We start from the raw sequence: 24029 nt of genomic DNA, 5'->3' as shown, positions 1-24029 counted from the left end.
TATTTGACCAAGAGCTGAGGACACGGCCCCCCTTTACATACAGCCTTCATAACGGATATATATTTGTAGCTGGAATATTTGATTCAGTTTTTGTCTCAGTCATAAAAAGTATTACTTGCATATACCTCTTTATTCTCTAACCAAAATGATATGAACTTATGCTTTGCTAAAGAACATATTCATGAGCTCACAGACAATTTTTTTTTTTTTTTTTGTATTTTGATGGGTCAATGCATTTGGTGCTAAACGGTTTTGCTTGGATTCACGCTGTAGTTCAGAACTGCCTAAACCTATTAAACAATCAATTCACACAGCTGCAGAATGTAAAATATAGAGAGATTGACTTAAAGGAAGAAAAGGAGTGGAAGAGGGTATTTACAGTGTATTTGTGCTGATATGTTTGTTGGTTTTACCTGAGCAATGATTCCTCTCCGGCTTCTACGGCCATGGTGGAATCGTTTGATAAAAAGAGCTAAAAACTGCTGCCTGATCAGAGGCCAACCCATGATGACGTATGACCCTTTGCCATTCGCACACATGGGGCGCTGGGTGTCTGTAATGTAAACAATAAATTCACATGGGTTATTACAGCTGTTAACCACTACATTGTCACTGCATCTACAGACTCGCGAGAGTATTCACACTGGAAGCGTTTGTAGAGTGTCACAGCAGCGGCTCCAAAGTAGGGCTGCAACGATTAATCGCGATTAATCGTTTGCAAAATAAAAGTCTGTGTTAACGTAATATGTGTGTGTTCTGTGTATAATAATTATGTACATATAAATACACACACATACAGGTATAAAGTTTAGAAATATATGCATGTATTATAAATATATATATTTTTATATTACATATAAACATAAATATTTTACATATAAATATAACATTTTTCTTAAATATATACATGAATGTGTGTGTATTTATATATACATAATTATTATACACAGAACACACACATATATATTACGTAAACACAGACTTTTATTTTGCAAACAATTAATTGCGATTAATCGTTGCAGCCCTACTCCAAAGCTACATATAAGGTGCATGTCTTTACAAAGATAACTATAAATTTGTTTTTAGAAGTTGGTCATTTATAAACTAGATAGTCTTGATAGTTTGTTAACATGATGTACAACATCCGCATGTAAATTTCAAAACAACAAACACAACCAAGAAAACAGCTCATGCCATTTCAGTCATACTTTCACTTTTGCGATCAAAGGGGCAAGGGCTTAAGCCCCCCCGGCCCCCACCCTGTGCACGCCACTGGCCACCTCACTGTTACAGCTACATTAAGTATTACAGCCACTTCACTATTAGCTACCAAAATTATTACAGCCACCTTACTGTTACAGCTATGTTAACTAATACAGCCACATCACTGTGCCATTATAATAAGTAGTATTGTAGTCCACTTATATTGTTTGGATGTGTTGTTATTGCAAGGCCTGTTGTGTTGTATTAATACTTTTCCAAGAAAACTGAAGGACGAATTTAATTTGTGTCAAAGTAATGTCTGCAATAACAAATGCAAGCACTCCAAATGAACCCAGGCCCCACTAAAATCCACTGAACCATCACGGCAAGAGCGCATTTGCTCATTAAGAGACAGTTTGCTTCTTATATTCCATATGTGTTATTTTGTTATTATTGGTCTTATGTACACATTCATCAGACAGACATTATGGCCGCTGTGTCACATCTTATTGTTTTTACAGCGTATAGGACCATGCAATGTGCATTTTAAGATGCTGCCATGTTAAAAAGAGTGCCAATGCTGCATGTATTATTTGTATAATCTGAGCCACTCCATATCCAAGTTCAGCTCAAGTGCTGCATATTTACTTCCATACATTACGGTATCACTGTTTGGAAAAAACTGTGAAACAGCCATTAGTTTGAAGCTAGAGTACTACAATATATTTCAGTAGGGCCACTAAACTGTGCATCACCAGTTACAGATAACCAGTTAACTCACTTTTAAGCCCACCTCACTATTACAGCTTACAGCAACCTTAATAATTAAAGCTGCTTCACCACTACAGCTAGCTCAGTACTACAGCTGCAGATGTCGATCATGTTTACAGATGGAAATATGGAAGAAATTTTACTTACCCTCTACACGACTAGTGAATCTAACCTTCACATCTGTTTCAAAACAAGGGGAAAAAACAGTATAGAGCAGTGATATTAAACAAAGTCATTCTTTTTTCAGTATAACTTGAATTTTTAAAAAAAAAGATTGGTTTGTAAATGAAGGGGCAGTAGGTTTTTCTTTTCTTTTTCTTTTCATACACATATAAGAGTTTACAATTGAGCATACCATTTTTCACAGTGTTTTCATCTTTGGATTCCAATGCTGAACTGATAGCCTGTATTCCTGATATCCTTGAGCTGCTTCTGGGCTTTTGTTCAAGATTTTCTCTCTTATCTGTAAGACATTACACACACACACACACACACACACACACACACACACACACACACACACACACACACACACACACACACACACACACACACACACACACACACACAGAGACAGCAGAGGTTATTCTGGAGAAGTGCGGGTGCGATACTTTCAGCTTATTCATCTAGCCTGTTCTTATCTGAGGAAGCATTAACACACGTTTATACACAATCACACACACTCTAAGGTGAGACAGAAGAGTACAATTGCAACACTTCATCTCAGCTCTTATTTGAGTGGACCGTTCTTATCTGAGACGAACCATAAGGCCCTTAAATAGACCGAATAACACTCTGAAGGATCCCACTGTTAGAAATAAGAGGTTTAAGATTATTTTTAACGAGATCCCAGATCATTTCAGTCTGATCTTAACAGTTTGAGTGACACATTTCAGTACAGCAGTTTGATGAAACTGCCACCATAGAGTACATCTTTGCAAAGAAGCTGTTTCTGAAGGATGAGACAGTTATATGGACTAACTATATGGAACTGAAAATCAAACTTGTGTGAGCACAGCTAAGCACTGCTTATTTGACATGCAAAAATATTTAGTCCTAAATTTAAGATTTATGTATTTTATTTGGATATAAAATTTCCATGGATTTGGATTAAACAGTTTTAACATAAGCTAATAAAATGAATGTGGTGCATATTTTGTCAGTCATACATGAAACGGGTAACATTTCTGCACGCAAAAAAAAAAAAAAAAAAAGTTATTATTACCTATATTACCTATATTAAAATTTTATTATTACCTATTTTTTATTATTAATCATTTTCAAAATGCATTTACTCAAATTCAACAAAGCATGAACATGGTTAAAATATGTCTAGTTTCTGGAACAAGCAATATTAATTTAGTTAAAATGCATTAGATTGAAACAAATTTGACTTACTGAATATTTAAATACTGAAAATATAAACCTGGTAATTGTTTTTTTTTTTTTTTTTTTTAATTAGTACGATTACAGAAATCTTACCCTTTTCATTTATGCATGACTGACACATATACTAATGCACAACATTAAGTTTATTAGATTATGTTAAAATTGTGTAAACCAAATTGATTAAAGTTTTATATGCAATTCAAAAAAAAAAAAAAAAAAAAAATCAAATTAGGCCTAAATATTTTGAGTGCATTCACACAGACATCTTTACGGAAGAGGATTAGGGCCAAGCAATAATAAAAAAATAAAACCATCTCGAGATTAAAGTTGTTAAATTTCGAGAAAAAAGATGAGATAAAATGTTGAGAATAAAGTCATTAAATTACGAGAAAAAAGTCATTAAATTACGAGAACAAATTCGTTAAATTACGACTTTTTTCTTGTAATTTAATGACTTTATTCTCATAATTTAATGAGTTTATTCTCATAATTTAATGAGTTTATTCTCAACATTTTATCTCGACTTTTTTCTCGAAATTTAACGACATTTTTCTCATAATTTAACGAATTTGTTCTCGTAATTTAATGACTTTTTTCTCGTAATTTAATGGCTTTATTCTCAACATTTTATCTCGACATTTTTCTCGAAATTTAACAAGTTTTTTCTCATAATTTAATGAGTTTATTCTCAACATTTTATCTCGACTTTTTTCTCGAAATTTAACGACATTTTTCTCATAATTTAACGAATTTGTTCTCGTAATTTAACGATTTTTTTCTCGTAATTTAATGACTTTATTCTCAACATTTTATCTCGACATTTTTCTCAAAATTTTACGAGTTTTTTCTTGAAATTTAACAACTTTAATCTCGAGATGGTTTTATTTTTTTATTATTGCTTGGCCCTAATCCTCTTCCGTACATCTTAAAGAAGCAGCAGCAAAAAAGTCAAAGGCCATGTTCAGACTGCCAGCAAAAATCTTATTGTCGGCATATTTATATTTTATCCAGATGAGTTTTTCTGTCCGCACTATTAATTGCAAGTGATCAAATAAGATATGTTCAGACTGCAGGCTTTTGTAATGACGTAGAGTCATTCGACGTGAGTGACGGTGCAGAGCTACTCCATCGCACAAGAACATTTCGGCAACAGAGGAGACTAGTATACTGTATATTGTGATGTTTCCGTTCTGTAATTACAGCCGGCTTTGCTGTGCAGCGAGGGGTGTGGTGTTTTCATCACCGGTTTTGACGTTATCATTATGTGTCGTGCTAAGAAAGATGCAAAAGACAATTTGAAATCCGATTTGAGCAGCCAGAATGTCCAGAATGAGAAAAAAAATCTTATCTGTAAAAATCTTATTTGAATCACATTTCAAACCACCTCCAAATGCAGTCTGAACATAGCCAAAGAGAGGGTGGAAAATGGTCTAAAACCTTGTTCAGACTGTTAGTTCAAATCCGATCTGATTGGAATCAGATCACATGTAGTAAGTGCGAATGGCAAAAATTCACATGAAATGCGATTTTTACAAATCTGTATTGATCTACATTCAAATGTGGTTTGAAATCCTATTCAAATTGCATTTCTGGAAATCCGTTTCAGTTTGATCGCTCTAGTCAGATTTTGCATGGTTTAGTTTGCGTGAACATGTCAGACGGTGTTATAGAAAATAAAATGCCAGTCGAGCAGCAAATTACAATATAATGGAGACATGCTGAAGTATGCAACCTCCAGAGATGACAGCACGGAATAAAGCCACGCATATCAGATTCCTACGTTTCTGTTGCTGCCTCATAAGAAGCAGTGTTCCAGCGCGTTGGCTACACATCGTCATGTTGTAAACAAGACAATATCTGTATTGCAAACCCCTCCATGTTGCTGTTGTTGTTTTTGGTGAATACATACCAACACAACATCACTGCCATAGAAACCAATGCAGATACAAACGAAAAAACAAAACACCACGGGACACACAAATCAGATCCGAACAGTTGCGATACACAGTGTGGACAATAATTTAGATCAGATTTCAATCTGATACACAAATAATCAGATCTAGACTGACAGTGTGAACATAGCCTAAAATATGTCTTATACTGTAACTTACTGGAGATGGTGATACTGTATGTTAAAGTGTAAAATGGAATGACTATTTAGAAAGGATGTTACCATGAGATTCCACGTCAACACCTGTGTCTTCAGCCACCTTCAGAAAGATCTGTGAAATTAAACATTTCATTATTCCACAGCTTCATCTGGACAGTTAGACTACTACTTCACAAGTTTGGGGTCAGTAAGGTTTTATTTAATTTTAAGAAATTATTTATTTTATTCAACAAGAATGCAATAAATTGATAAAAAGAGACCATAAAGACATGTATGATGTTACAAAAGATTCTATTTTAAATACATGCTGTTCTTTTGGACTTTCTATTCATCAAAGAATACTGAAAAAATAGGCAGCAGCACAACTCGTCCCCTTGGAATTATAACGTTCTGCATTCTGAGCAGTTTTGAGATATTGAGCTTCAAAGTTTTCATATTCGATTCAACTTTGTACATAGAACCTTTTTGTTTTCTAAATAATTTTTTTTTAAAAAAGCATCACATAATGTAAATAAGTTGTTACAGAATAAGAATATGTGAATAACTTGTAGGGTAAAATTTTGACAAAAATGTCAAATAGAACCTTATAATTCCAAGGGGACAAACTGTTTTCAACATTGATAATAATAAGAAATGTGATGCTTTGCATCACAGAAATAAATTACATTTTAAAATTTATTCACATAGATAACAGTTATTTTTAATTGTAATAATATTTTACAATATGACTGTTTTTACTGAATATTTGATCAAATAAATATAGCCTTGGTAGAGAATTCTTTCAAAATTTTAACAAATATTACTGACAACTGACAGAAGTTGAAAAACTGGATGTTATTTTATATAGAGTAAGTTGGTAAGCATTCATCCCAGCGCTATGATTTTTTTAAAATCATGAAATATGACAATAAAGAAAATAATTTTCTGAGGTGACCAACAGCATTGAGCATTAATGGGCACCTATTATGCCCCTTTTTACAAGATGTCTTTTATGTCCCTAGAGTGTGTATGTGAAGTTTTAGCTCAAAATACTCCACAGATCATTTTATAGCATGTTAAAATTGCCACTTTTTGCTGGTGAGCAAAAATGCAAATGAGCTGCAGCTCCCCGCCCCCTTTCAAGAAGAGGGTGGGGCTTTAAGAGCTCATGCAACAAACAAACAGGACTATCTCATGCACTGGAAATCTCATGCATCTTGCTTTTATCCACTATTAGTAACGTTACAAGCCTGTTGTAGTGGACCCCGTCTGAATAATGGCCAAAACTTTACTGATGAAAGTCAAATGTGAAATGTAAACAGATCCATATCAGATGCATTGGAGAAACGTCTTCTGTATTAGATATATGCCCACTGCATAAAGTGTTGGCCACATGAGTAAATGTCACCTATGTGACCCCGATGTGTACCTCCTCCAGGCTTGTGTCTGATATCCCGTAGCTGGTGACGCCCAAAGTGCTTTTCTCCAGATCCAGGTCTTTAAACAGGGAAGCGAAGCTGCCGTTTCTGGCGCCCGTGTATGGCAGCACGTACACCAGCTCTTGACCCACGGCCTCCAGAAACTCGGCCTCCGGCACATGCCGCCGCACCAGTCGACTCAGATCTGCCACATCTGATCAGGAGGAACATAAAATACATTTATACATAAACATAATGGCACGGTGTGTGAATGTGTGTTTATTAGAGTGTGTGTGTGAGAGATGTAAACCTGGTGGGTCCAGACTGCTGATGCTGTCACTGCATATTCCCTCATCCACACTGAATTTATCACACTACAAAATATGAAATGCAAAATTAAAAACTTACATTTTTGACCATGCTAAACTCACCACAACAATACTAGAGTATTGTGGTCGGTTGCTAGTTGAATAGTCATATGTTTTTGACAGTTTACAAGGTAAAACACTCTAGGAAAAGCAATGTCTTTAAATGCATCCCATTTGAGGCTTATAAATTGTATCTTTTCATTTCATTGCAAAAGTAATATGGTAAATCAGAGATGTCCAAACCAGGACCTGGCCTGTGATGACTTTTGATTTGGCCTGCCTTGCCATATCATAAGGAGGAGGAAATAGAGGGAAAAACACACACTTGAAGCATATCTTCATATCTTCATTTCTAATTTATCTTTTTATTTTAATGTTTTTTTGTTTGTTTTTTCACATTGAAATGTAGAGAAAATAGGCAAATTAGATTTTTAAAAATGTACGTTTTAATATAATATAGCTTGATATAATCCAAAACGTTTGGGCCACAGCCCTCAGTAAAGTTTGATTTTTGATCCTTCATAATAAATTTTTTTTTGGCATCTCTGTGGTAAAAAAAAGTGTTGTTACTGTTAACTAAAACTATTAAAATCGCTTTAGTTAATTTGAATACAGATGAAATAAAATCAAATATAAATATTAGATGAAAAAGTTTTATTTCAATGAGTTATATATAATATTTAAATTTGTAAAACTGAAATGAAATAAAGCTAAATAGAAGTTTTAAAAAATTATAAAAAAAGGCAAAAGCACAATTACTAGAATTTAAAATATTTTAAGTTTTAATACATAAAAATGTATTAAATATTTATTAATTATTACATTATTACATGTATTATTATTATTTCAATAAATATGCTAATATAACGTCTCGGTTACGTATGTAACCCTCGTTCCCTGAAGGAGGGAATGGAGACGTACGTCAGTAGTGACCGACGAATTGGGATATCGCTTAGAGAGCCCTATCAGCTTCGTGTGAACTAAAACAGGCCAATGGAATTGGCGTGCGATATTTGCATAATGCGCACCGCCCCCGCAGGTGTATATAAATAGGAAGCGGATGCAATCGCACTCTGTCTTTCGCTTCGGAGCCATATTCTGGTGTCCTGCTTCAGACTTTTTGTTTAAAACTAAAACTGCCTCAGAAGAGGATTTACAGCGAGCTGTCCGTGTTGGTAGTCAAGGCACTCCAGCGAGGTCGCGAGTTTCCGAGGAGCCGAGCTATAAGCTCTCAACTGCTGTTGTAACAGCAACACTCTAAAGTGTGTGTGCGTGTTGCGATTTGGGCCGGTTCCTCGGTGTGTTCAGGGAGTGGTGTACCTGAGCGCATCGCGTCACTCCCTGTGTGCTTCAGCACAAGTGAGCTGATCTTTCCCCTTCTAAAAGAGCTTTACAGACGAACCCTGACAGTATGTCATTTCGTCTGTGCGTTACTGGGTGCGGTCGTTCCCTGGTCCCTGCTGATGGGCACAATCGCTGCATCTCGTGTTTGGGCGTTCAGCACGCTGAAGCAGCTTTTGTGGATGGTTCATGTTCCCATTGCGGGAATATGACTATCGCGGTGCTGAGGTCTAGACTCTCCTTCCTGAGGTCTCAGGAAGCGGGGGTCCCCTCTCCTATGCCCCGTTCGACCGTTTTTTCCGGCCCGGGCCGGAAGGACGGTTCGGCGGTGTATGGGAAGGGTGACCTGAGGATTACGGTCAGGGCTTCCCCGCCGAGTGGAAACGCTCCGCGGGCCCCTGCCGCCTCATCAGCACTGCAACCCGTCGTGCCGCCGTTGGTTTCCGCTGGGCCCTCTACGGACTGTCCAGCCGTTACCTTTGGTGCGCCTGCGGCGGACCGGATGTCGATCTCTGCATCGGAAGGTGAGCCAGGGTCCTCGGGGGAGGAAGATCCGGACGCGCTGCCGCCCTCCGGGACGGTAGCGGTGGCCGAGTCGGATCCCGAGTTGACGGCTGTGCTTTCCCGGGCCGCCTTGTGTGTCGGGCTCGAGTGGAACCCTCCACCCTGCCCCCGGCCCATCTCGGTTGGATGATTGGTATTTGGGGGGGGTCGCGCTGGTCAGTCCAGCGTCCCGCCCCAATGCCTTTCTTCCCGGAAGTGCACGATGAGGTGACCAGGTCTTGGCAAACACCTTATAGTGTTCGTGCGAGGCCCGGTCCCTCGTCCGCCTTCTCCTCCCTGGATGGGAGAAGCCAGGGGGTACGCGAGGATCCCGCCAGTCGAGCGGTCCGTTGCGATGCAGCTGTGTCCAACGGCCACTGGCTGGCGTGGTGAGCCGCGCCTCCCGTCCCGGGCCTGTAAGTTCTCAGCCGGTCTGACTGAGAAGGCTTACAGCTCCTGTGGGCAGGCTGCCTCCGCCCTGCACGCGATGGCCCTTTTGCAGGTGTACCAGTCAAAAGCGCTGTCGGAGATGCCCCAGGAAGGGCCTGACCAACAACTGCTTGGGGAGCTGCGCGCTGCCACCGACCTTGCCCTCCGGGCGACGAAGGTGACAGCACGCGCTGTTGGTCATGCGATGTCTACCCTGGTAGTCCAGCAACGCCATCTCTGGCTGACCTTGGCGGACATGCGGGAAACCGACAAGCAGCGGTTCCTGAATTCCCCCGTGTCCCCGGTCGGCCTCTTCGGCGACGCGGTGAGAGCTTCGCCCAACAGTTCTCCGCCGCACAGAAGCAGGCTGAGGCTATCAAACACGTCATGCCACGGCGGTCCGCTGCTGCCTCCACCCAGCAGGGTGCCGGTCGCGGACGTGGTGCCCAGCCCGTCTCAGCCAAGCCAGGTGGCAAACGCAAGAGGAAGTCACGGCCCTGAGACGGGCAACCTGGAGGGGAAGGATCTTGCTCTTCGGGAGAGTTTTCCACCTTCTCTCCCACCCCCGGAGGAGGGCCGGGGGGAATTTGTGATGTCTGTCTATCTTCCGCCGCTGGCTCCCCGGAGTCCAGCGGTACCCACTTTATCACAAAAAGAGCAGTTTCCTCAAACTCCAGGTCACAACAGGGTGCGCCTGCCAGTGTGCCAGGCCCCGCCTCGCCACTCGCAGCCCCCTCCCATTTCGCCAGCAGGTGGCAGTGTGATGGTGCAGCCCGCGCCCCGTGCGCCGTCTCCCATACGCACTGCTGCCTCCCAGAGTTCGACCACACTCCGGGCCGCTCCCATGCCGTCCGGTTGGATCCCACTCTACCTCGCTGCCCCACCCCCGGTGCGTCTGTGGTGCCTTTGGTCCCGCTGGCTCGGAGTCTGGAGGCGTGGATCACGCTTCCCAGCCCGTCCCGCTGGCTCATTCGCACTATTAGACTCGGCTATGCGATTCAGTTCGCCCGGCGTCCCCGGTCTTCAGGGTGTCCACTTCACTCAGGTGTCGTTGGACAGTGCACCTGTTCTCCGGGCGGAGATTGCTGTCCTCCTGGCAAAGGATGCAATCGAGCCGGTCCCTCCAGCCGATATGAAGTCGGGGTTTTACAGCCCCTACTTCATTGTACCGAAAAAGGGCGGTGGGCTACGGCCAATCCTGGATCTGCGCGTCCTGAACCGGTATCTCCACAAGATGCCGTTCAAGATGCTCACGCAGAAGCGCATTTTCGAATGCGTCCGTCCCCGGGATTGGTTTGCAGCAATCGACCTGAAGGACGCGTACTTTCATGTCTCGATTCTGCCTCGACACAGACCCTTCCTGCGGTTTGCGTTCGAGGGTCGGGCATATCAGTACAAAGTCCTGCCCTTCGGGCTGGCCCTGTCCCCCCGTGTCTTTACGAAGGTTGCGGAGGCGGCCATTGTTCCCCTCAAGGAACAGGGCGTTCGTATCCTCAACTATCTCGACGACTGGCTGATCCTGGCCAGCTCGCGAGAGCAGTTGTGCGAACACAGGGACATGGTTTTAGCTCACCTCAGCCGGTTGGGTCTTCGGGTCAACTGGGACAAGAGCAAACTCGCCCCCGGGCAGAGGATCTCTTATCTCGGTCTCGAGCTAGACTCGGTCGCACGGACTGCGCGTCTCACCGAGGCGCGCGTCCAGTCGGTGTTGAACTGCCTGAGCTCGCTCAAGCGCAGGACAGCGGCTCCACTGAAAGATTTTCAGAGGCTCCTGGGGCATATGGCATCTGTAGCCGCGGTCACGCCGCTCGGATTGCTCCATATGAGACCGCTTCAACACTGGCTCCGCGGCCGGGTCCCGAGATGGGCGTGGCAGCGCGGCACGCTCCGTGTCCCCGTGACACCGAGCTGCCGCCGCACCCTTGTCCGGTGGTCGGACCCTTCGTTCCTGCGGGCCGGAGTACCCCTGGAACAAGTGTCCAGGCATGCTGTGGTCTCCACAGATGCCTCTGCCACGGGATGGGGGGCCACGTACAACGGGCATGCAGTGTCGGGTCTTTGGACGGGGCCTCAACTGCATTGGCATATCAATTGCCTCGAGTTGCTAGCAGTACGTCTTGCTCTGGCCCGCTTCAAGGAGCTGTTGTCAGACAAGCATGTACTGGTCCGTTCGGACAGCACTGCGGCCGTTGCGTACATCAACCATCAAGGTGGTCTACGCTCCCGTCGCATGTCGCAACTCGCCCGCCATCTCTTGTTGTGGAGTCAGAAGCATCTGAGGTCCCTTCGGGCCACTCATGTCCCAGGTGTGCTCAACCGTACGGCCGACGAGCTGTCACGGCAGCCTCCACTTGCGGGCGAGTGGCGGCTCCACCCCCAGGCGGTTCAGCTGATTTGGCAGCGTTTCGGCGAGGCCCAGGTAGACCTGTTTGCCTCCCCGGAAACTGCCCACTGCCAGTGGTTCTATTCCCTGACCGGCGGCACGCTCGGCACGGATGCCCTGGCACACAGCTGGCCCCCGGGTCTATGCAAATATGCGTTTCCCCCAGTGAGCCTTCTCGCACAACTCCTGTGCAAGGTCAGGGAGGACGGGAGCAGGTTCTGTTAGTGGCTCCGTACTGGCCCACTCGGACCTGGTTCTCAGACCTCATTCTCCTCGCGACAGCCCCTCCCTGGCCGATTCTTCTGAGGAAGGACCTCCTGACTCAAAGACGGGGCACCCTGTGGCACCCGCGTCCCGATCTGTGGAACCTCCACGTGTGGTCCCTGGACGGGATGCGGAGGTTCTGAGTGATCTCCCGCAAGCGGTCGTAGACACCATCACTTCCGCTAGAGCTCCTTCTACTAGGAGTCTCTACGCGCTGAAGTGGAACCTGTTCGTCGAATGGTGCGCCTCTCGCCGAGAGGACCCCCGATCATGCTCGGTCAGATCTGTGCTTTCCTTCCTGCAAGAAGGGTTGGAGCGAAGGCTGTCTCCCTCCACCCTGAAGGTGTATGTTGCCGCTATCGCTGCACATCACCATGCAGTTGAGGGTAAGTCCCTGGGGAAACACGATCTGATCGTCAGGTTCCTGAGGGGGCAAGGAGACTGAATCCTCCTCGCCCTTCCTCCGTACCCTCTTGGGATCTGACCCTGGTTCTCACAGCTCTCCGGGGTCATCCCTTTGAGCCTTTGCGATCAGTCGACCTGAAGGTTATGTCCCTAAAAACTGTCCTTCTGGTTGCATTGGCTTCCCTGAAGAGGGTAGGGGGCCTGCATGCGTTTTCGGTCGACGAAGCGTGCCTAGAATTCGGGCCCGGTGATTCTCACGTCATCCTGAGACCCCGGCCTGGATACGTGCCCAAGGTTCCTACCACTCCCTTCAGAGATCAGGTAGTGAACCTGCAAGCGCTGCCCTCGGAGGAGGCAGACCCAGCCCTAGCTTTGCTCTGTCCCGTCCGCGCTCTGCGTGTGTACGTGGACAGAACGCGAAGCTTCAGGACCTCAGATCAGCTCTTTGTCTGTTACGGAGGCCAGCAGAAGGGAAAGGCTGTCTCCAAGCAGAGGATGGCCCACTGGATAGTGGATGCCATCGCCTTGGCGTATGAATCCCAGGGCGTGCCTTGCCCGCTCGGGTTGAGAGCCCACTCCACCAGAGGGGTGGCCTCTTCCTGGGCGCTGGCTCATGGCGCCTCGCTGACAGATATCTGTAGAGCTGCGGGCTGGGCGACACCTAACACGTTCGCTAGGTTTTATAGCCTACGTGTAGAGCCGGTATCTTCACGTGTACTCGCATCTACTAGTCGGTAGACGTGTTGTACCCGCTCTAAGTGTCGGCTTGCAATGCCATTCCCGCCCCCTGGCCGAATACGTGCATACTTTTACTCCAGTCGTGTTCCCCGCTTGGCGAACCCTGTCGAGTTCCTCCGCCTCCCCCTTCGGCTCGGACATTGCGGAGTGTCTGATGCCAGGCCTACATCCGTCGCTGACGCTGTCTGTTGGCTGGGGCCCATATGTCGTGACCCCTCTACGTGAGCGGTCCCATATGTGTAATTGTCCACGGGTCTAAACTCCCTACGGCGAGCCCGTGTCTTTCCCTTAGCAGAGCCAGCTCTGCTGTCACCTGTCAGATGAGTCTCCCCCTACCAGGTGGAGCCATCCCAGGGACCCCATATGTGTACTGCCCCCCGGGCCAGTCCATATGTGTATTCTCCATGTAAACTCCTCCCCCATTGGGTAGGTAGTGGCCTCCGCAGCGTCCCTTACGGGTTCGCTTCCCCAGTGTAGTCTAGTTTACTTAGTGGGTATTCGGTAAGACAGCAGTAAACTCTCTCGGCGTAAGCTCGCCCCTTCACCGTCCCAGCTGGTGCTATGGGTAGCCGAGCTTGCGCTGGGCACTGGAAGGGGTTTCGTAACTGTGGCGCTTTAGTTGGGATCCCAATTCGTCGGTCACTACTGACGTATGTCGAACGTGACCGACTGAAAGGGAACGTCTCGGTTACGTATGTAACCCTCGTTCCCTGAAGGAGGGAACGGAGACGTACGTCCCGTCGCCACAGTTTCTGTACCCTCGCTGTAGTGCGGACACCAGCTGTCTCCTCAGCGAAAAACAGAGTGCGATTGCATCCGCTTCCTATTTATATACACCTGGCGGGGGCGGTGCGCATTATGCAAATATCGCACGCCAATTCCATTGGCCTGTTTTAGTTCACACAAAGCTGATAGGGCTCTCTAAGCGATATCCCAATTCGTCGGTCACTACTGACGTACGTCGAACGTGACCGACTGAAAGGGAACAAATACTATGATAGTATATAAATAATACTGATTCTTTTTTTTTCTTTTTTTGGACTGTCTGGTGAAAAAAATATAACTAGTGGCCGTCATACATGGAAACTCAATGATCAAACAAAGCTAAACCTAAGAAAATGATTCACCTAAGGAATTGATGTACTTTTTGTTAAATCTGTGAAGCATTACTAATAAAGAACGAGTAGGGGTTTACAAACGTTTGACTATCGTGTGAATTTTGAGTGTTGCCAAAGCCAGTTTACCTCTTTAAACCGTTGCGTGGTGACTCGATCCTGATTGGCCCGTGCGACCGTGAGATAATAGCCTCTACCATATGTTTTCTTGAGGAAGAGTGAAGAACCGCAGCAGCAGACGCGCCCATGCGAGATGATGGCAATACGATCACCCAGAATATCCGCTTCATCCATGTGATGGGTAGACAGAATTATAGTACGACCTGGAAGAGACACACACACATCAAACAAACACACATTCAGTGCAAAAACCATCAAAGTTCAGCTGCAAACGTGAATTTCTGAGGGGCTCATTCTCATTTGAATGGGATAGGATGTGTTTGAAGTGCAGGTGCACTGGAAAACAGGGTGTTCTATATATAGGCGCTTTTATATGTGTGTGCCACTCAGATCTCAGTCTTTCGCTCCCTGTACAGAAAAGTTTCCTCTCTTTTGTATTCGCTGAAGCTCGAAGTGAAGCCAGACACCCGTGGGGTTCTACGCCGGCATTATTTTTGCTCTGCCTGTGTGACGAGGCAGTGGGAGTTCAAGGCGTCTGTCCTTTGACTTGCCGAGAGCAGAAATATCATGAAATATCATGCATCTGCGCTTCTCAAAGGCAGAGAACGCAAGAACCTGGCAGAGAAACTCGTGTTTATATTGAGAGACGCTGATGTTGGACCTTGTAAAGCAACGATCTGGACACTATGAGTGACTGCTGACTATAAAACCTGACTGATATGAAATGGAAAAAATGTTTAACTCTTTGTTGCAAAGTTTTTTTATAGTAGTGGCCAAAAGTGATGTCCGACCTAGGAAAATTGACATCTTCACCCTGGTTAAAGATTTTGTAAGCATATTACATAGTTGTGCTTTAAATAAATAGTTTTATTTGTGATAACGCAATGAAACATGCCAAATTGTGAAGACGTTATTTTTGGCAAGGCTGTCACACAAAGAAATTATGAACACATGTAAAAACAATGGAGAACCAATGAAATATTAGTAACAAAGTCAATGTATGCTTTTTCCTATGAGCTTTTTGTTTTTTTATGCATTAGTTTTCAGTAAAATTAAATTTTGTGGCTGTAGTTTGTACTTTTTTTTTTTTTTTTCAGATAAATACCTTGACCAAGTTTAGTGTTTTGTTCTTCCCTCATATTTAAAATATTCAAAACATTTTATTTTGATGGTTTAATTGAACTTGTAGGGTCAAATATAAAACAAATATCCCCTCCGGACATCACTTTTGGCCACTACTTTATGTGAAGAATCTGAAAGGATCAAAGAAATGCACACCTTTTTGGTTTTACCGGCACAAATACACACAAATCACACTGTATAGTCAGATGGATCTGTCTCAACACACCCATTCAGTGTGACATTCAGATAACAAACAGCACTAGAGAGCGTTGGACAGATACACAGATAGAAAGAGAGAAGTAGAAATATAAAGAGTGATGACTGGTTTGATTTGTGTTCCTTTGTATTATGGAAAAGTGATCCATCAAAGAAGGCAAAATGGCACAAAAAACTATGAAACAGAAAATAACAAACAATTCAGATCACTAAGTACATGCACTTTAAAAAGTTCAATTTCTGTGGAACTAAAGAAGTAACTTGCCTTTTTAAAATGTCAAGTAAATGCTCTAGTCTAACCGAAATCATAGTGTTTTTTGTGAAGTCGTACCGATAACGTGATTATAGCCTCGTCCAGCATGTACTCAGACAACAATGGACCTCAGTATTGTGCACTTGCTTCCCAAAGACAGATGCATTTCATCGTTACACTACCATTAAAAAAAGTTTGGGGTCACTAAAGAAATGAATACTTTTATTCAGCAAGGATGTATTAAATTAATCAAAAATGGCAGTAAAGATATTTCTAATGTGAAAAAAGATTTCTATTTCAAATAGATGCTGTTCTTTTCAACTTTATATTCATCAAAGAATCCTGAATGTATCACGGTTTCCACAAAAAATATGAAGCAGCACAGCTGTTTTCAACATTGACAATAAGAAATGTTTCTTAAGCAGCAAATCAGCATATTAGAATGATTTCTGAAGGATCATATGACACTGAAGACTAATAAGTAATGATGCTGAAAAGTGAAAATTCAGCTAAATTTGAAAATATATTACAGTTTTTACAATATTACTGTTTTGCATAAGCATATGTGAGCATACATAAAAGACTTTTCAAAAATTCTGTGCTTCATACCCACCACCTGTGAATGTAGTTGGTACAGCAGCAACCAGCTGGGGCTGGGCGATATATCGCATGCGATTCTCACGCACATTTCGTCAGTAAAGCCGGTTCCCTGATTACCTCTAAATCGCCATCACCTGCTTTAAAATGGAGCGCCTTTTAATAGACAGAGCCGTAGTTCACTGATAAGCCACGCAAAATCGGGTTCATTATCGAAGTCGATTCATCTTCGATACTGAACGCGATTTTGCGTGGCTTCTCCGTGAACTATGGCTTTGTCTATTAAAAGGCGCTCCATTTGAAAGCAGGTGATGGCGATTTAGCGGTAATCAGGGAACCGGCTTTACTGACGAAATGCGCGTGAGAATCGCATGCGATATATCGCCCAGCCCTACAACCAGCTGAACTCAAACAATACAGAACCGTACAATTCACATGTCAACACTACACTCTTTGCATTGCACAGCAAAAGCCAAAAAACTCTTAACCAATTTGTGTGTGTATGTGTGTGACAAAGAAAGGGCCACTCTCAGCCCAATTAACTGCACTAGTACACATCATTTCGTTTCCTAAATTATTAATCAGACAATAATCACCTTCACTAATCAAATAATCATCAGCCTCTCTCTAATTACACATGCAATCCAGCTGAAATGGGCTGAATATGCTATTTCAGTCCCCTGAGGACTGCAGGACTTATTAGTATTGACAATAATTATAAATTGAATGTTTAACATTTTTATCACTGATTAAACAAGCTTCTGCAGTGTAGAAGAGTTTTACACTGACATCTTATCATGTGCAACCACCTAAATAAGAGAAATAGGAAACTAATTGCAAACAATATGACAAATAAATATAAAACAGAACAAAGATACAAATGAAATAAACTTTAGCTTTTTCCAAAACTTTCTCGTCTACACTGAAATATCGTACGTAGCAGGCACGTCGGTAAACACATAGATATGTATCTATAGGTGCAATGTGTGTCACATGATTAAAGGGATCGTTCACCCAAAAATGAAAATTGTCATCATTTACTCACCCTCAAGTAGTTCCAAACCTGTATGAGTTGCTTTTTCTTTTTACCATTTATTTTTCCTACTATGGTAGTACATGGGGGGCAAGATCTGTTTTGTTACTGGCATTCTCCCAAATATCTTCCTTTGTGTAGACTGGGTAAACCCAGCCTGATCTGCCGGCGATTTGATTTCGCCCGGCAACTCAGTCTGGAAACCCGTACATTCATTTCTGCTGCATCTGTTACACTTTTGCGGGAACCAATCACAGACTGGCTTATCCACCTTGCTCGCTATTGGTGGGTACAGAGCTCTTTCTATGGCTCTGGGCGGGTATAACACGATGACGTCTCTCGCACGACCGTCAATCCAATTCCTTTTAACCTCTCAACGATGCTAAATGACTTCTTTAGTTTAGCAAACAAATTGCTCGAGTGGGTGTAAATGCCACTCACTTTCATGTTTTTTTGCACAACCTGCAAAAATCGCTCGATGTCATTGCTGCTTCTGCAAACCGCTGATCAATACTACAAACCAATACAAACTAAACCTGTCTGGAGTTTTCGCATCGCTCTGCAAAGTACGTCACCCGGATCGTTGATCTGATTGGTTGAAGGACTATCCAATTGCGTGACTAATGCTCGTTGATCACGCCTCTTGTGCAGTAGGAAATACATAGCAAACTCCCCAGACCAATATTCAATTTTAAAATGAGCTTGGTCTGGTGATAGCCAGACAATCCTTTGTGTTCAAAAGAAGAAAGAAATTCATACAGATTTGGAACTATTTGAGGGTGAATAAATGATGACAGAATTTTCATTTTTGGGTGAACTATCCCTTTAACATGCATCATTCTTTGTGAATACCTCAGTTGTCACAGTCCACACTACAAATTTCAAATTTATCCACTTTGGCGAGCCTTTTCAATAGCTCTGGAAAACTGCACTGTCCTGGTGTGGATGAAAGGCCAAAACATTCATAGAGGTCTGTTTTTAAATTTATCCATAATAATGTAAACGGAGACCCAGGCAGAGTTTGTTGGAGCTAAACTCTGCAGAACATTGGCACTCCAGTAGCAGGATTGGACTCCCATTTAAGAACAAGACATTTTCACAACCTCACCAGTACAGTATATGGGCATCAAATCATTCCTCAAAACTGGAACAAACACTGTCACAATTTATAAGAGAACGTGTGACAGGCAGAAGCAGCTGTGGCATCTCAGACAAGGTACTGGTGAGAGTCATGATGTTCTGCTCCAGTGGTCTAACCCCATATATCCTGAAATCATCTTCAGAAAAGGTTGTTCTACCTCTGTTTGACACCATTGATCACCATGTTCTCTGGACCGTGATGGAAAGTGTTGCCAAAGTTCTTCACATCCTGCAGCAGATCCATGATTGCATTCAAGTTCGTATGGTAGCAAGTAAGATTCAATATCTCTGTCATGAAAAGGTATACCTGATCTGCAACAATGTTTAGGTAAGTACTGTAGCATGTGTCAAATTTACATTCACATGAATGGCCAGACTCAGGACATTGCCCAGAGCATCACACTCCCTCTACCAGCTTGTCGTTGTCACATAGTGCATCCAGGTGCAACACACTTCACCAGGTAAACCGAAGACACATACAAAGCCATTTACGTGATATAAAACAAAACTGAACTCATCAGACCAGGCAACGTTCTTCCACTGCTCCAAGGTCCATTTCTGACACTCACGTACCCATTGTAGGTGTTTTCGACGGTGAACAGGGGTCATTATAGGCACTCTGATTGGTCAATGGCTACGCAACCCCGTATGCAGCAGAGTGCGATGCACTGTGTGTGTTATGGCGCATTCCTCCCATAACCATCATTAAAATATTGTGCGACTTCTACACAATAGTCACAGTAGACAGTAGACCTTTTGTTGGCTCAGACCAGATGGGATAGCCTTTGTTGCCCTCATGCATCGATGGGGCTTGGCCACCCAACACTCTGTCGCAGGTTTGTCCTTCTTCGAACCACTATTGGTAAACTCTCACCACTGCTGACTGGGAGAAACCCACATGCCTTGCCATTTCAGAGGTACTATATAATAAAGTACAGTAGCTGTTTGGATTAAAATAGCCACTTAAAAGTCTATGACTGGATCATTTTTGCTGTGATTATTATGTTTCTAATATGTTATACAGTACAGTCCAAAAGTTTGGAACCACTAAGATTTTTAATGTTTTTAAAAGAAGTTTCGTCTGCTCACCAAGGCTACATTTATTTAATTATAAATACAGTAAAAAACAGTAATATTGTAAAATATTATTACAATTTAAAATAACTGTGTACTATTTAAATATATTTGACAAAGTAATTTATTCCTGTGATGCAAAGCTGAATTTTCAGCATCGTTACTCCAGTCTTCAGTGTCACATGATCCTTCAGAAATCATTCTAATATGCTGATTTGCTGCTCAATAAATATTTATGATTATTTTCAATGTTGAAAACAGTTGTGTACTTTTTTTTTTCAGGATTCCTTGATGAATAGAAAGTTCAAAAGAACAGCATTTATCTGAAATACAAAGCTTCTGTAGTATTATACACTACCGTTCAAAAGTTTGGGGTCAGTAAGAATTTTTATTTTTATTTTAATTTTTTTGAAAAGAAATTAAAGAAATGAATACTTTTATTCAGCAAGGATGCATTAAATTAATCAAAAGTGGCAGTAATGACATTTATAATGTTACAAAAGATTAGATTTCAGATAAACACTGTTCTTTTGAACTTTCTATTCATCAAATAATCCTGAAAAAAAATATTGTACACAAATATTTTGTACAATTGTACACATTAAATGGTTCTTGAGCAGCAGATCAGCATATTAGAATGATTTCTGAATGATCATGTGACACTGAAGACTGGAGTAATGATGCTGAAAATTCAGCTTTGCCATCACAGGAATAAATTACTTTGTGAAATATATTCAAATAGAAAACAGTTATTTTAAATTGTAATAATATTTCACAATATTACTGTTTTTACTGTATTTTTAATTAAATAAATGTAGCCTTGGTGAGCAGACGAAACTTCTTTTAAAAACATTAAAAATCTTAGTGGTTCCAAACTTTTGGACTGTACTGTATGTTTGGTAACAGTTCTTTTAACCCTAATTGATGGAGTGTGTATAGCTTTTCATTTCTTAAACAACCATGTAGGAAGACACATCATGGCCATATTCCAGGATGACAAAGCTAAGATTCATCAGGCTCAAATTGTGAAAGAATGGTTGGGAGGGAGCATGAAAAATCATTTTTACACATGAATTGGCACCTCGGAGTCCAGACCTTAAAATAATTGAAAGTCTTTGGGATGTGCTGCAGGAGACTTTACAGAGTGCTCGACTTGCATTGTCAATACAAGGTCTTCATATACCAATATATAATACAAGATTTGGATATACCAATACTAACGAGGGAAAAAAACAAACAAAAAAAACACTTTACCCATATTGTGGCAGTTTTCATTATTAACAAGCCTGAAATACACCAGTACTTTTCATTTTGACATGTCTATGCTTTACTATTGCTGCTCATCCAAAAAGAAGAGGGAGATAAAATATGCACTCTTTAAGGACACGCAGGGACTTTTTTCTGCACACATGCTGCTAAATACATTTTGCAGTTTGCACAAATCTATTTTTGTTGCAAATGTGACTGAATTACTTGCACCATCGAGCCCTGTGTTTACATTTGTTCATTTCTGTTACCTTTTTTGTATTTGAGCAGCAACTCCCAGATGCCTCTGCGTGCATAGGGATCGACTCCTGCTGTTGGCTCATCCAAAATGACAACATTCGAATTACCCACAAATGCGATGGCAACAGACAGTTTCCTCTGCATCCCACCTGAATGCATACAACAGAAAGTTGCCAAATCTCCAGTGTTAATAAGTATTGTAAGCATAATATGTATGAATGCTGCTGATGCGCACACACACACACACACACACACCTGAGAGGTTCTTGGCGAGGTCTTTGCGTTTGTGAGGTAGACCCACGTCTTTAATCATTTGATCAATTTCCTTCTCCACCTCTTTAGAGCTCCGTCCCTTCAGACGGGCATAAAAATAAATGTGTTCTTCTACTGTCAGACTGAAACAAACAAAGGGAACATGAATATACACATACAAACAACACATGACATATACTCACTTATAACAAACACAGACAAGAATGTGAACATAAAAGAGACAGTACATAAGAGTTAGTTGTCAAGGCAACATTTCTAATTTCTGTTTAATTATATGTATATATATATATATATATATATATATATATATATATATATATATATATATATATATATATATATATATAAAGTATATATATATATATAAGTATAATACTATTACCTACTTATATATAAGTAGGTAATAGTGAAGCTGCTGGGGTAATAACTACAAATATTCACATTAGCAGGTTAACTGAAAATATTTACATGAAGAAAGCCTTTGTCATGCATGATGTATATCTTATGTTTCTTTTGCATATGCATGCTGCATCGTGACAGATTAATGTCACAGTTTTAGAATAAAACTCAACTGAATCTGTGATCATTTCTTCATTGAAATACAAAAGCCGAAAAAAATAAGCAGCTCTACACTCAATGGTTTGGCGGTTCAAGTGAGTCTTAATTTCAGTAGCATGACAGATCTGGAAAAGTGCTTGAATTTCTCTTAAAAGCCTGTAAGCACCCTGTCTTCTGTCAGAATGAATTGAAGTGAACTGTGATTGCCTGAAGCTTTGAAATCTTTTGTATGTAAAAACATTTTTGAGTTGAACTTTGATAGTTTTTGAATACTTGTTTTGATGTTTTTGAGTTGAACCCTGCTCTCTTCCTGTTTTTGAATTCGGTTGTTTGAGAACTGAACTGCTCTCATCAGCTTTTTTTTTTTTTTTTTTTTTTTTTTAATAGTTACTTATCTTGTGAGACTTTCATTAATTGTCAAACCTTCTTGTTAAGGGTGCTCCGATCAGGATTTTTGGAGCCATTCACCAATCACAGGAAGCAGTATCAGCTGATACCGATCACAGATAACAATGATGGTGTCTATTTGAAGCCTCTTTTTTATCATGTAGCATTGTTTATAGGGATGCTCTGATCAGGAGTTTACAGGCATTACTTTAGGGCTCGAATTTTGTTTTGTAAAATGTGGGAAATTCCCCCTTAAGTGACTCTTTTGGGGGGATTTTTTTGAGCAGCGTGAAGACACGATGTGAAGCCAGAGAGAGAGCGGTGCTGATTTTTAAAAATTTACTTAAGGCCTACCTCACCTTCAGCATTATAATATATTTTTTTTTTTACCCATGCTGAACAGAGGTTGAGACCCCACAGCTGCAAGCATGTCATGCCATATCTCTCATAGCAGCCAAGAAATTGTTTTTTGAGATCAGAAAATTGAGAGATCACAGATCGAGGCTTTAGAAACAATTATCGTCCGACAGCGATCAGTAGCCGATCCATCGAAGCACCCCTACTTTTGTCTGATTTTTCAGATGTGTCAGTGCTCAGGGAACCTGAACAAATAATACACTGAATTTGATTTCCTTTTATTTCTATCTGTGTTTGTGGACCCTGTGATAGAGACAAAGGAGATGAAAGGAGGTTTTACTCATTGAAGAGGACGTTGTGTTGTGGACACATTCCCAGGTGTGTCCTGATGGTGTCCATGTCGGTGCGGATGTCGTAACCGTTAATATAAGCGGTACCAGAGGTGGGAGCAAAAAGACCTGTCAGTATTGACCTGATGAATCAACAAGAAAAACATCAGAAAAACATGAAAATAAACAACCTCATGAACTTAAATGTGTCTAATGTATGGAATTCAAGTTTGGGTCATGCATGTCTCTTTTCACTTTGCATTATTTAGATCACTGTGTATATTATGTTTGTGCATAATATACACAGTGGCCCCAAAAACATATTTGGACAATTAAAACATTTCACACAATAAAGTTTGTTAGATTTCAAAATATAGAAAAACAAATATATTGTTCAAAATGAAAAGACATGAGTCTTGGACAGTGGACAAAAACTACTTGTGTTTTTAAAAAAACTACTCCACAAGTTAAAATGATTAAATAAATAAATAAATAAATAAAAATGTTATTTTCAGATTTGTCATATTGAAAATGGATTTTTGTTAAAGGGTTAAATGGATGTTTGTTAGTTCACCCAAAAATGCAATGTATAAAATTAAGTATTCACC

At 41.7% G+C, this 24029-nt stretch overlaps 1 protein-coding gene across 6 annotated transcripts in view; it reads right to left on the bottom strand.

Annotated features, from left to right (window-relative positions):
• The window catches only part of LOC125265746 (phospholipid-transporting ATPase ABCA1), a 222834-nt gene that overhangs the window by 77979 nt on the left and 120826 nt on the right, over positions 1–24029 (bottom strand). For all 6 annotated transcript variants that reach the window (XM_048186163.1, XM_048186162.1, XM_048186164.1 and 3 more), the window contains 10 exons: positions 23433–23564; positions 21773–21912; positions 21529–21666; positions 14586–14779; positions 7181–7244; positions 6882–7084; positions 5537–5585; positions 2330–2437; positions 2122–2154; positions 414–553 (listed from right to left, as the gene is read on the bottom strand). In XM_048186163.1, coding sequence (XP_048042120.1) covers positions 414–553; positions 2122–2154; positions 2330–2437; positions 5537–5585; positions 6882–7084; positions 7181–7244; positions 14586–14779; positions 21529–21666; positions 21773–21912; positions 23433–23564 — 1201 coding nt within the window. The remainder of the gene's footprint in view (positions 1–413; positions 554–2121; positions 2155–2329; positions 2438–5536; positions 5586–6881; positions 7085–7180; positions 7245–14585; positions 14780–21528; positions 21667–21772; positions 21913–23432; positions 23565–24029) is intronic.

Source organism: Megalobrama amblycephala, linkage group LG3 (genome assembly GCF_018812025.1).
Source record: "Megalobrama amblycephala isolate DHTTF-2021 linkage group LG3, ASM1881202v1, whole genome shotgun sequence".
Classification (NCBI taxonomy): domain Eukaryota; kingdom Metazoa; phylum Chordata; class Actinopteri; order Cypriniformes; family Xenocyprididae; genus Megalobrama; species Megalobrama amblycephala.
This window is presented reverse-complemented; position numbering and strand designations above follow the sequence as displayed.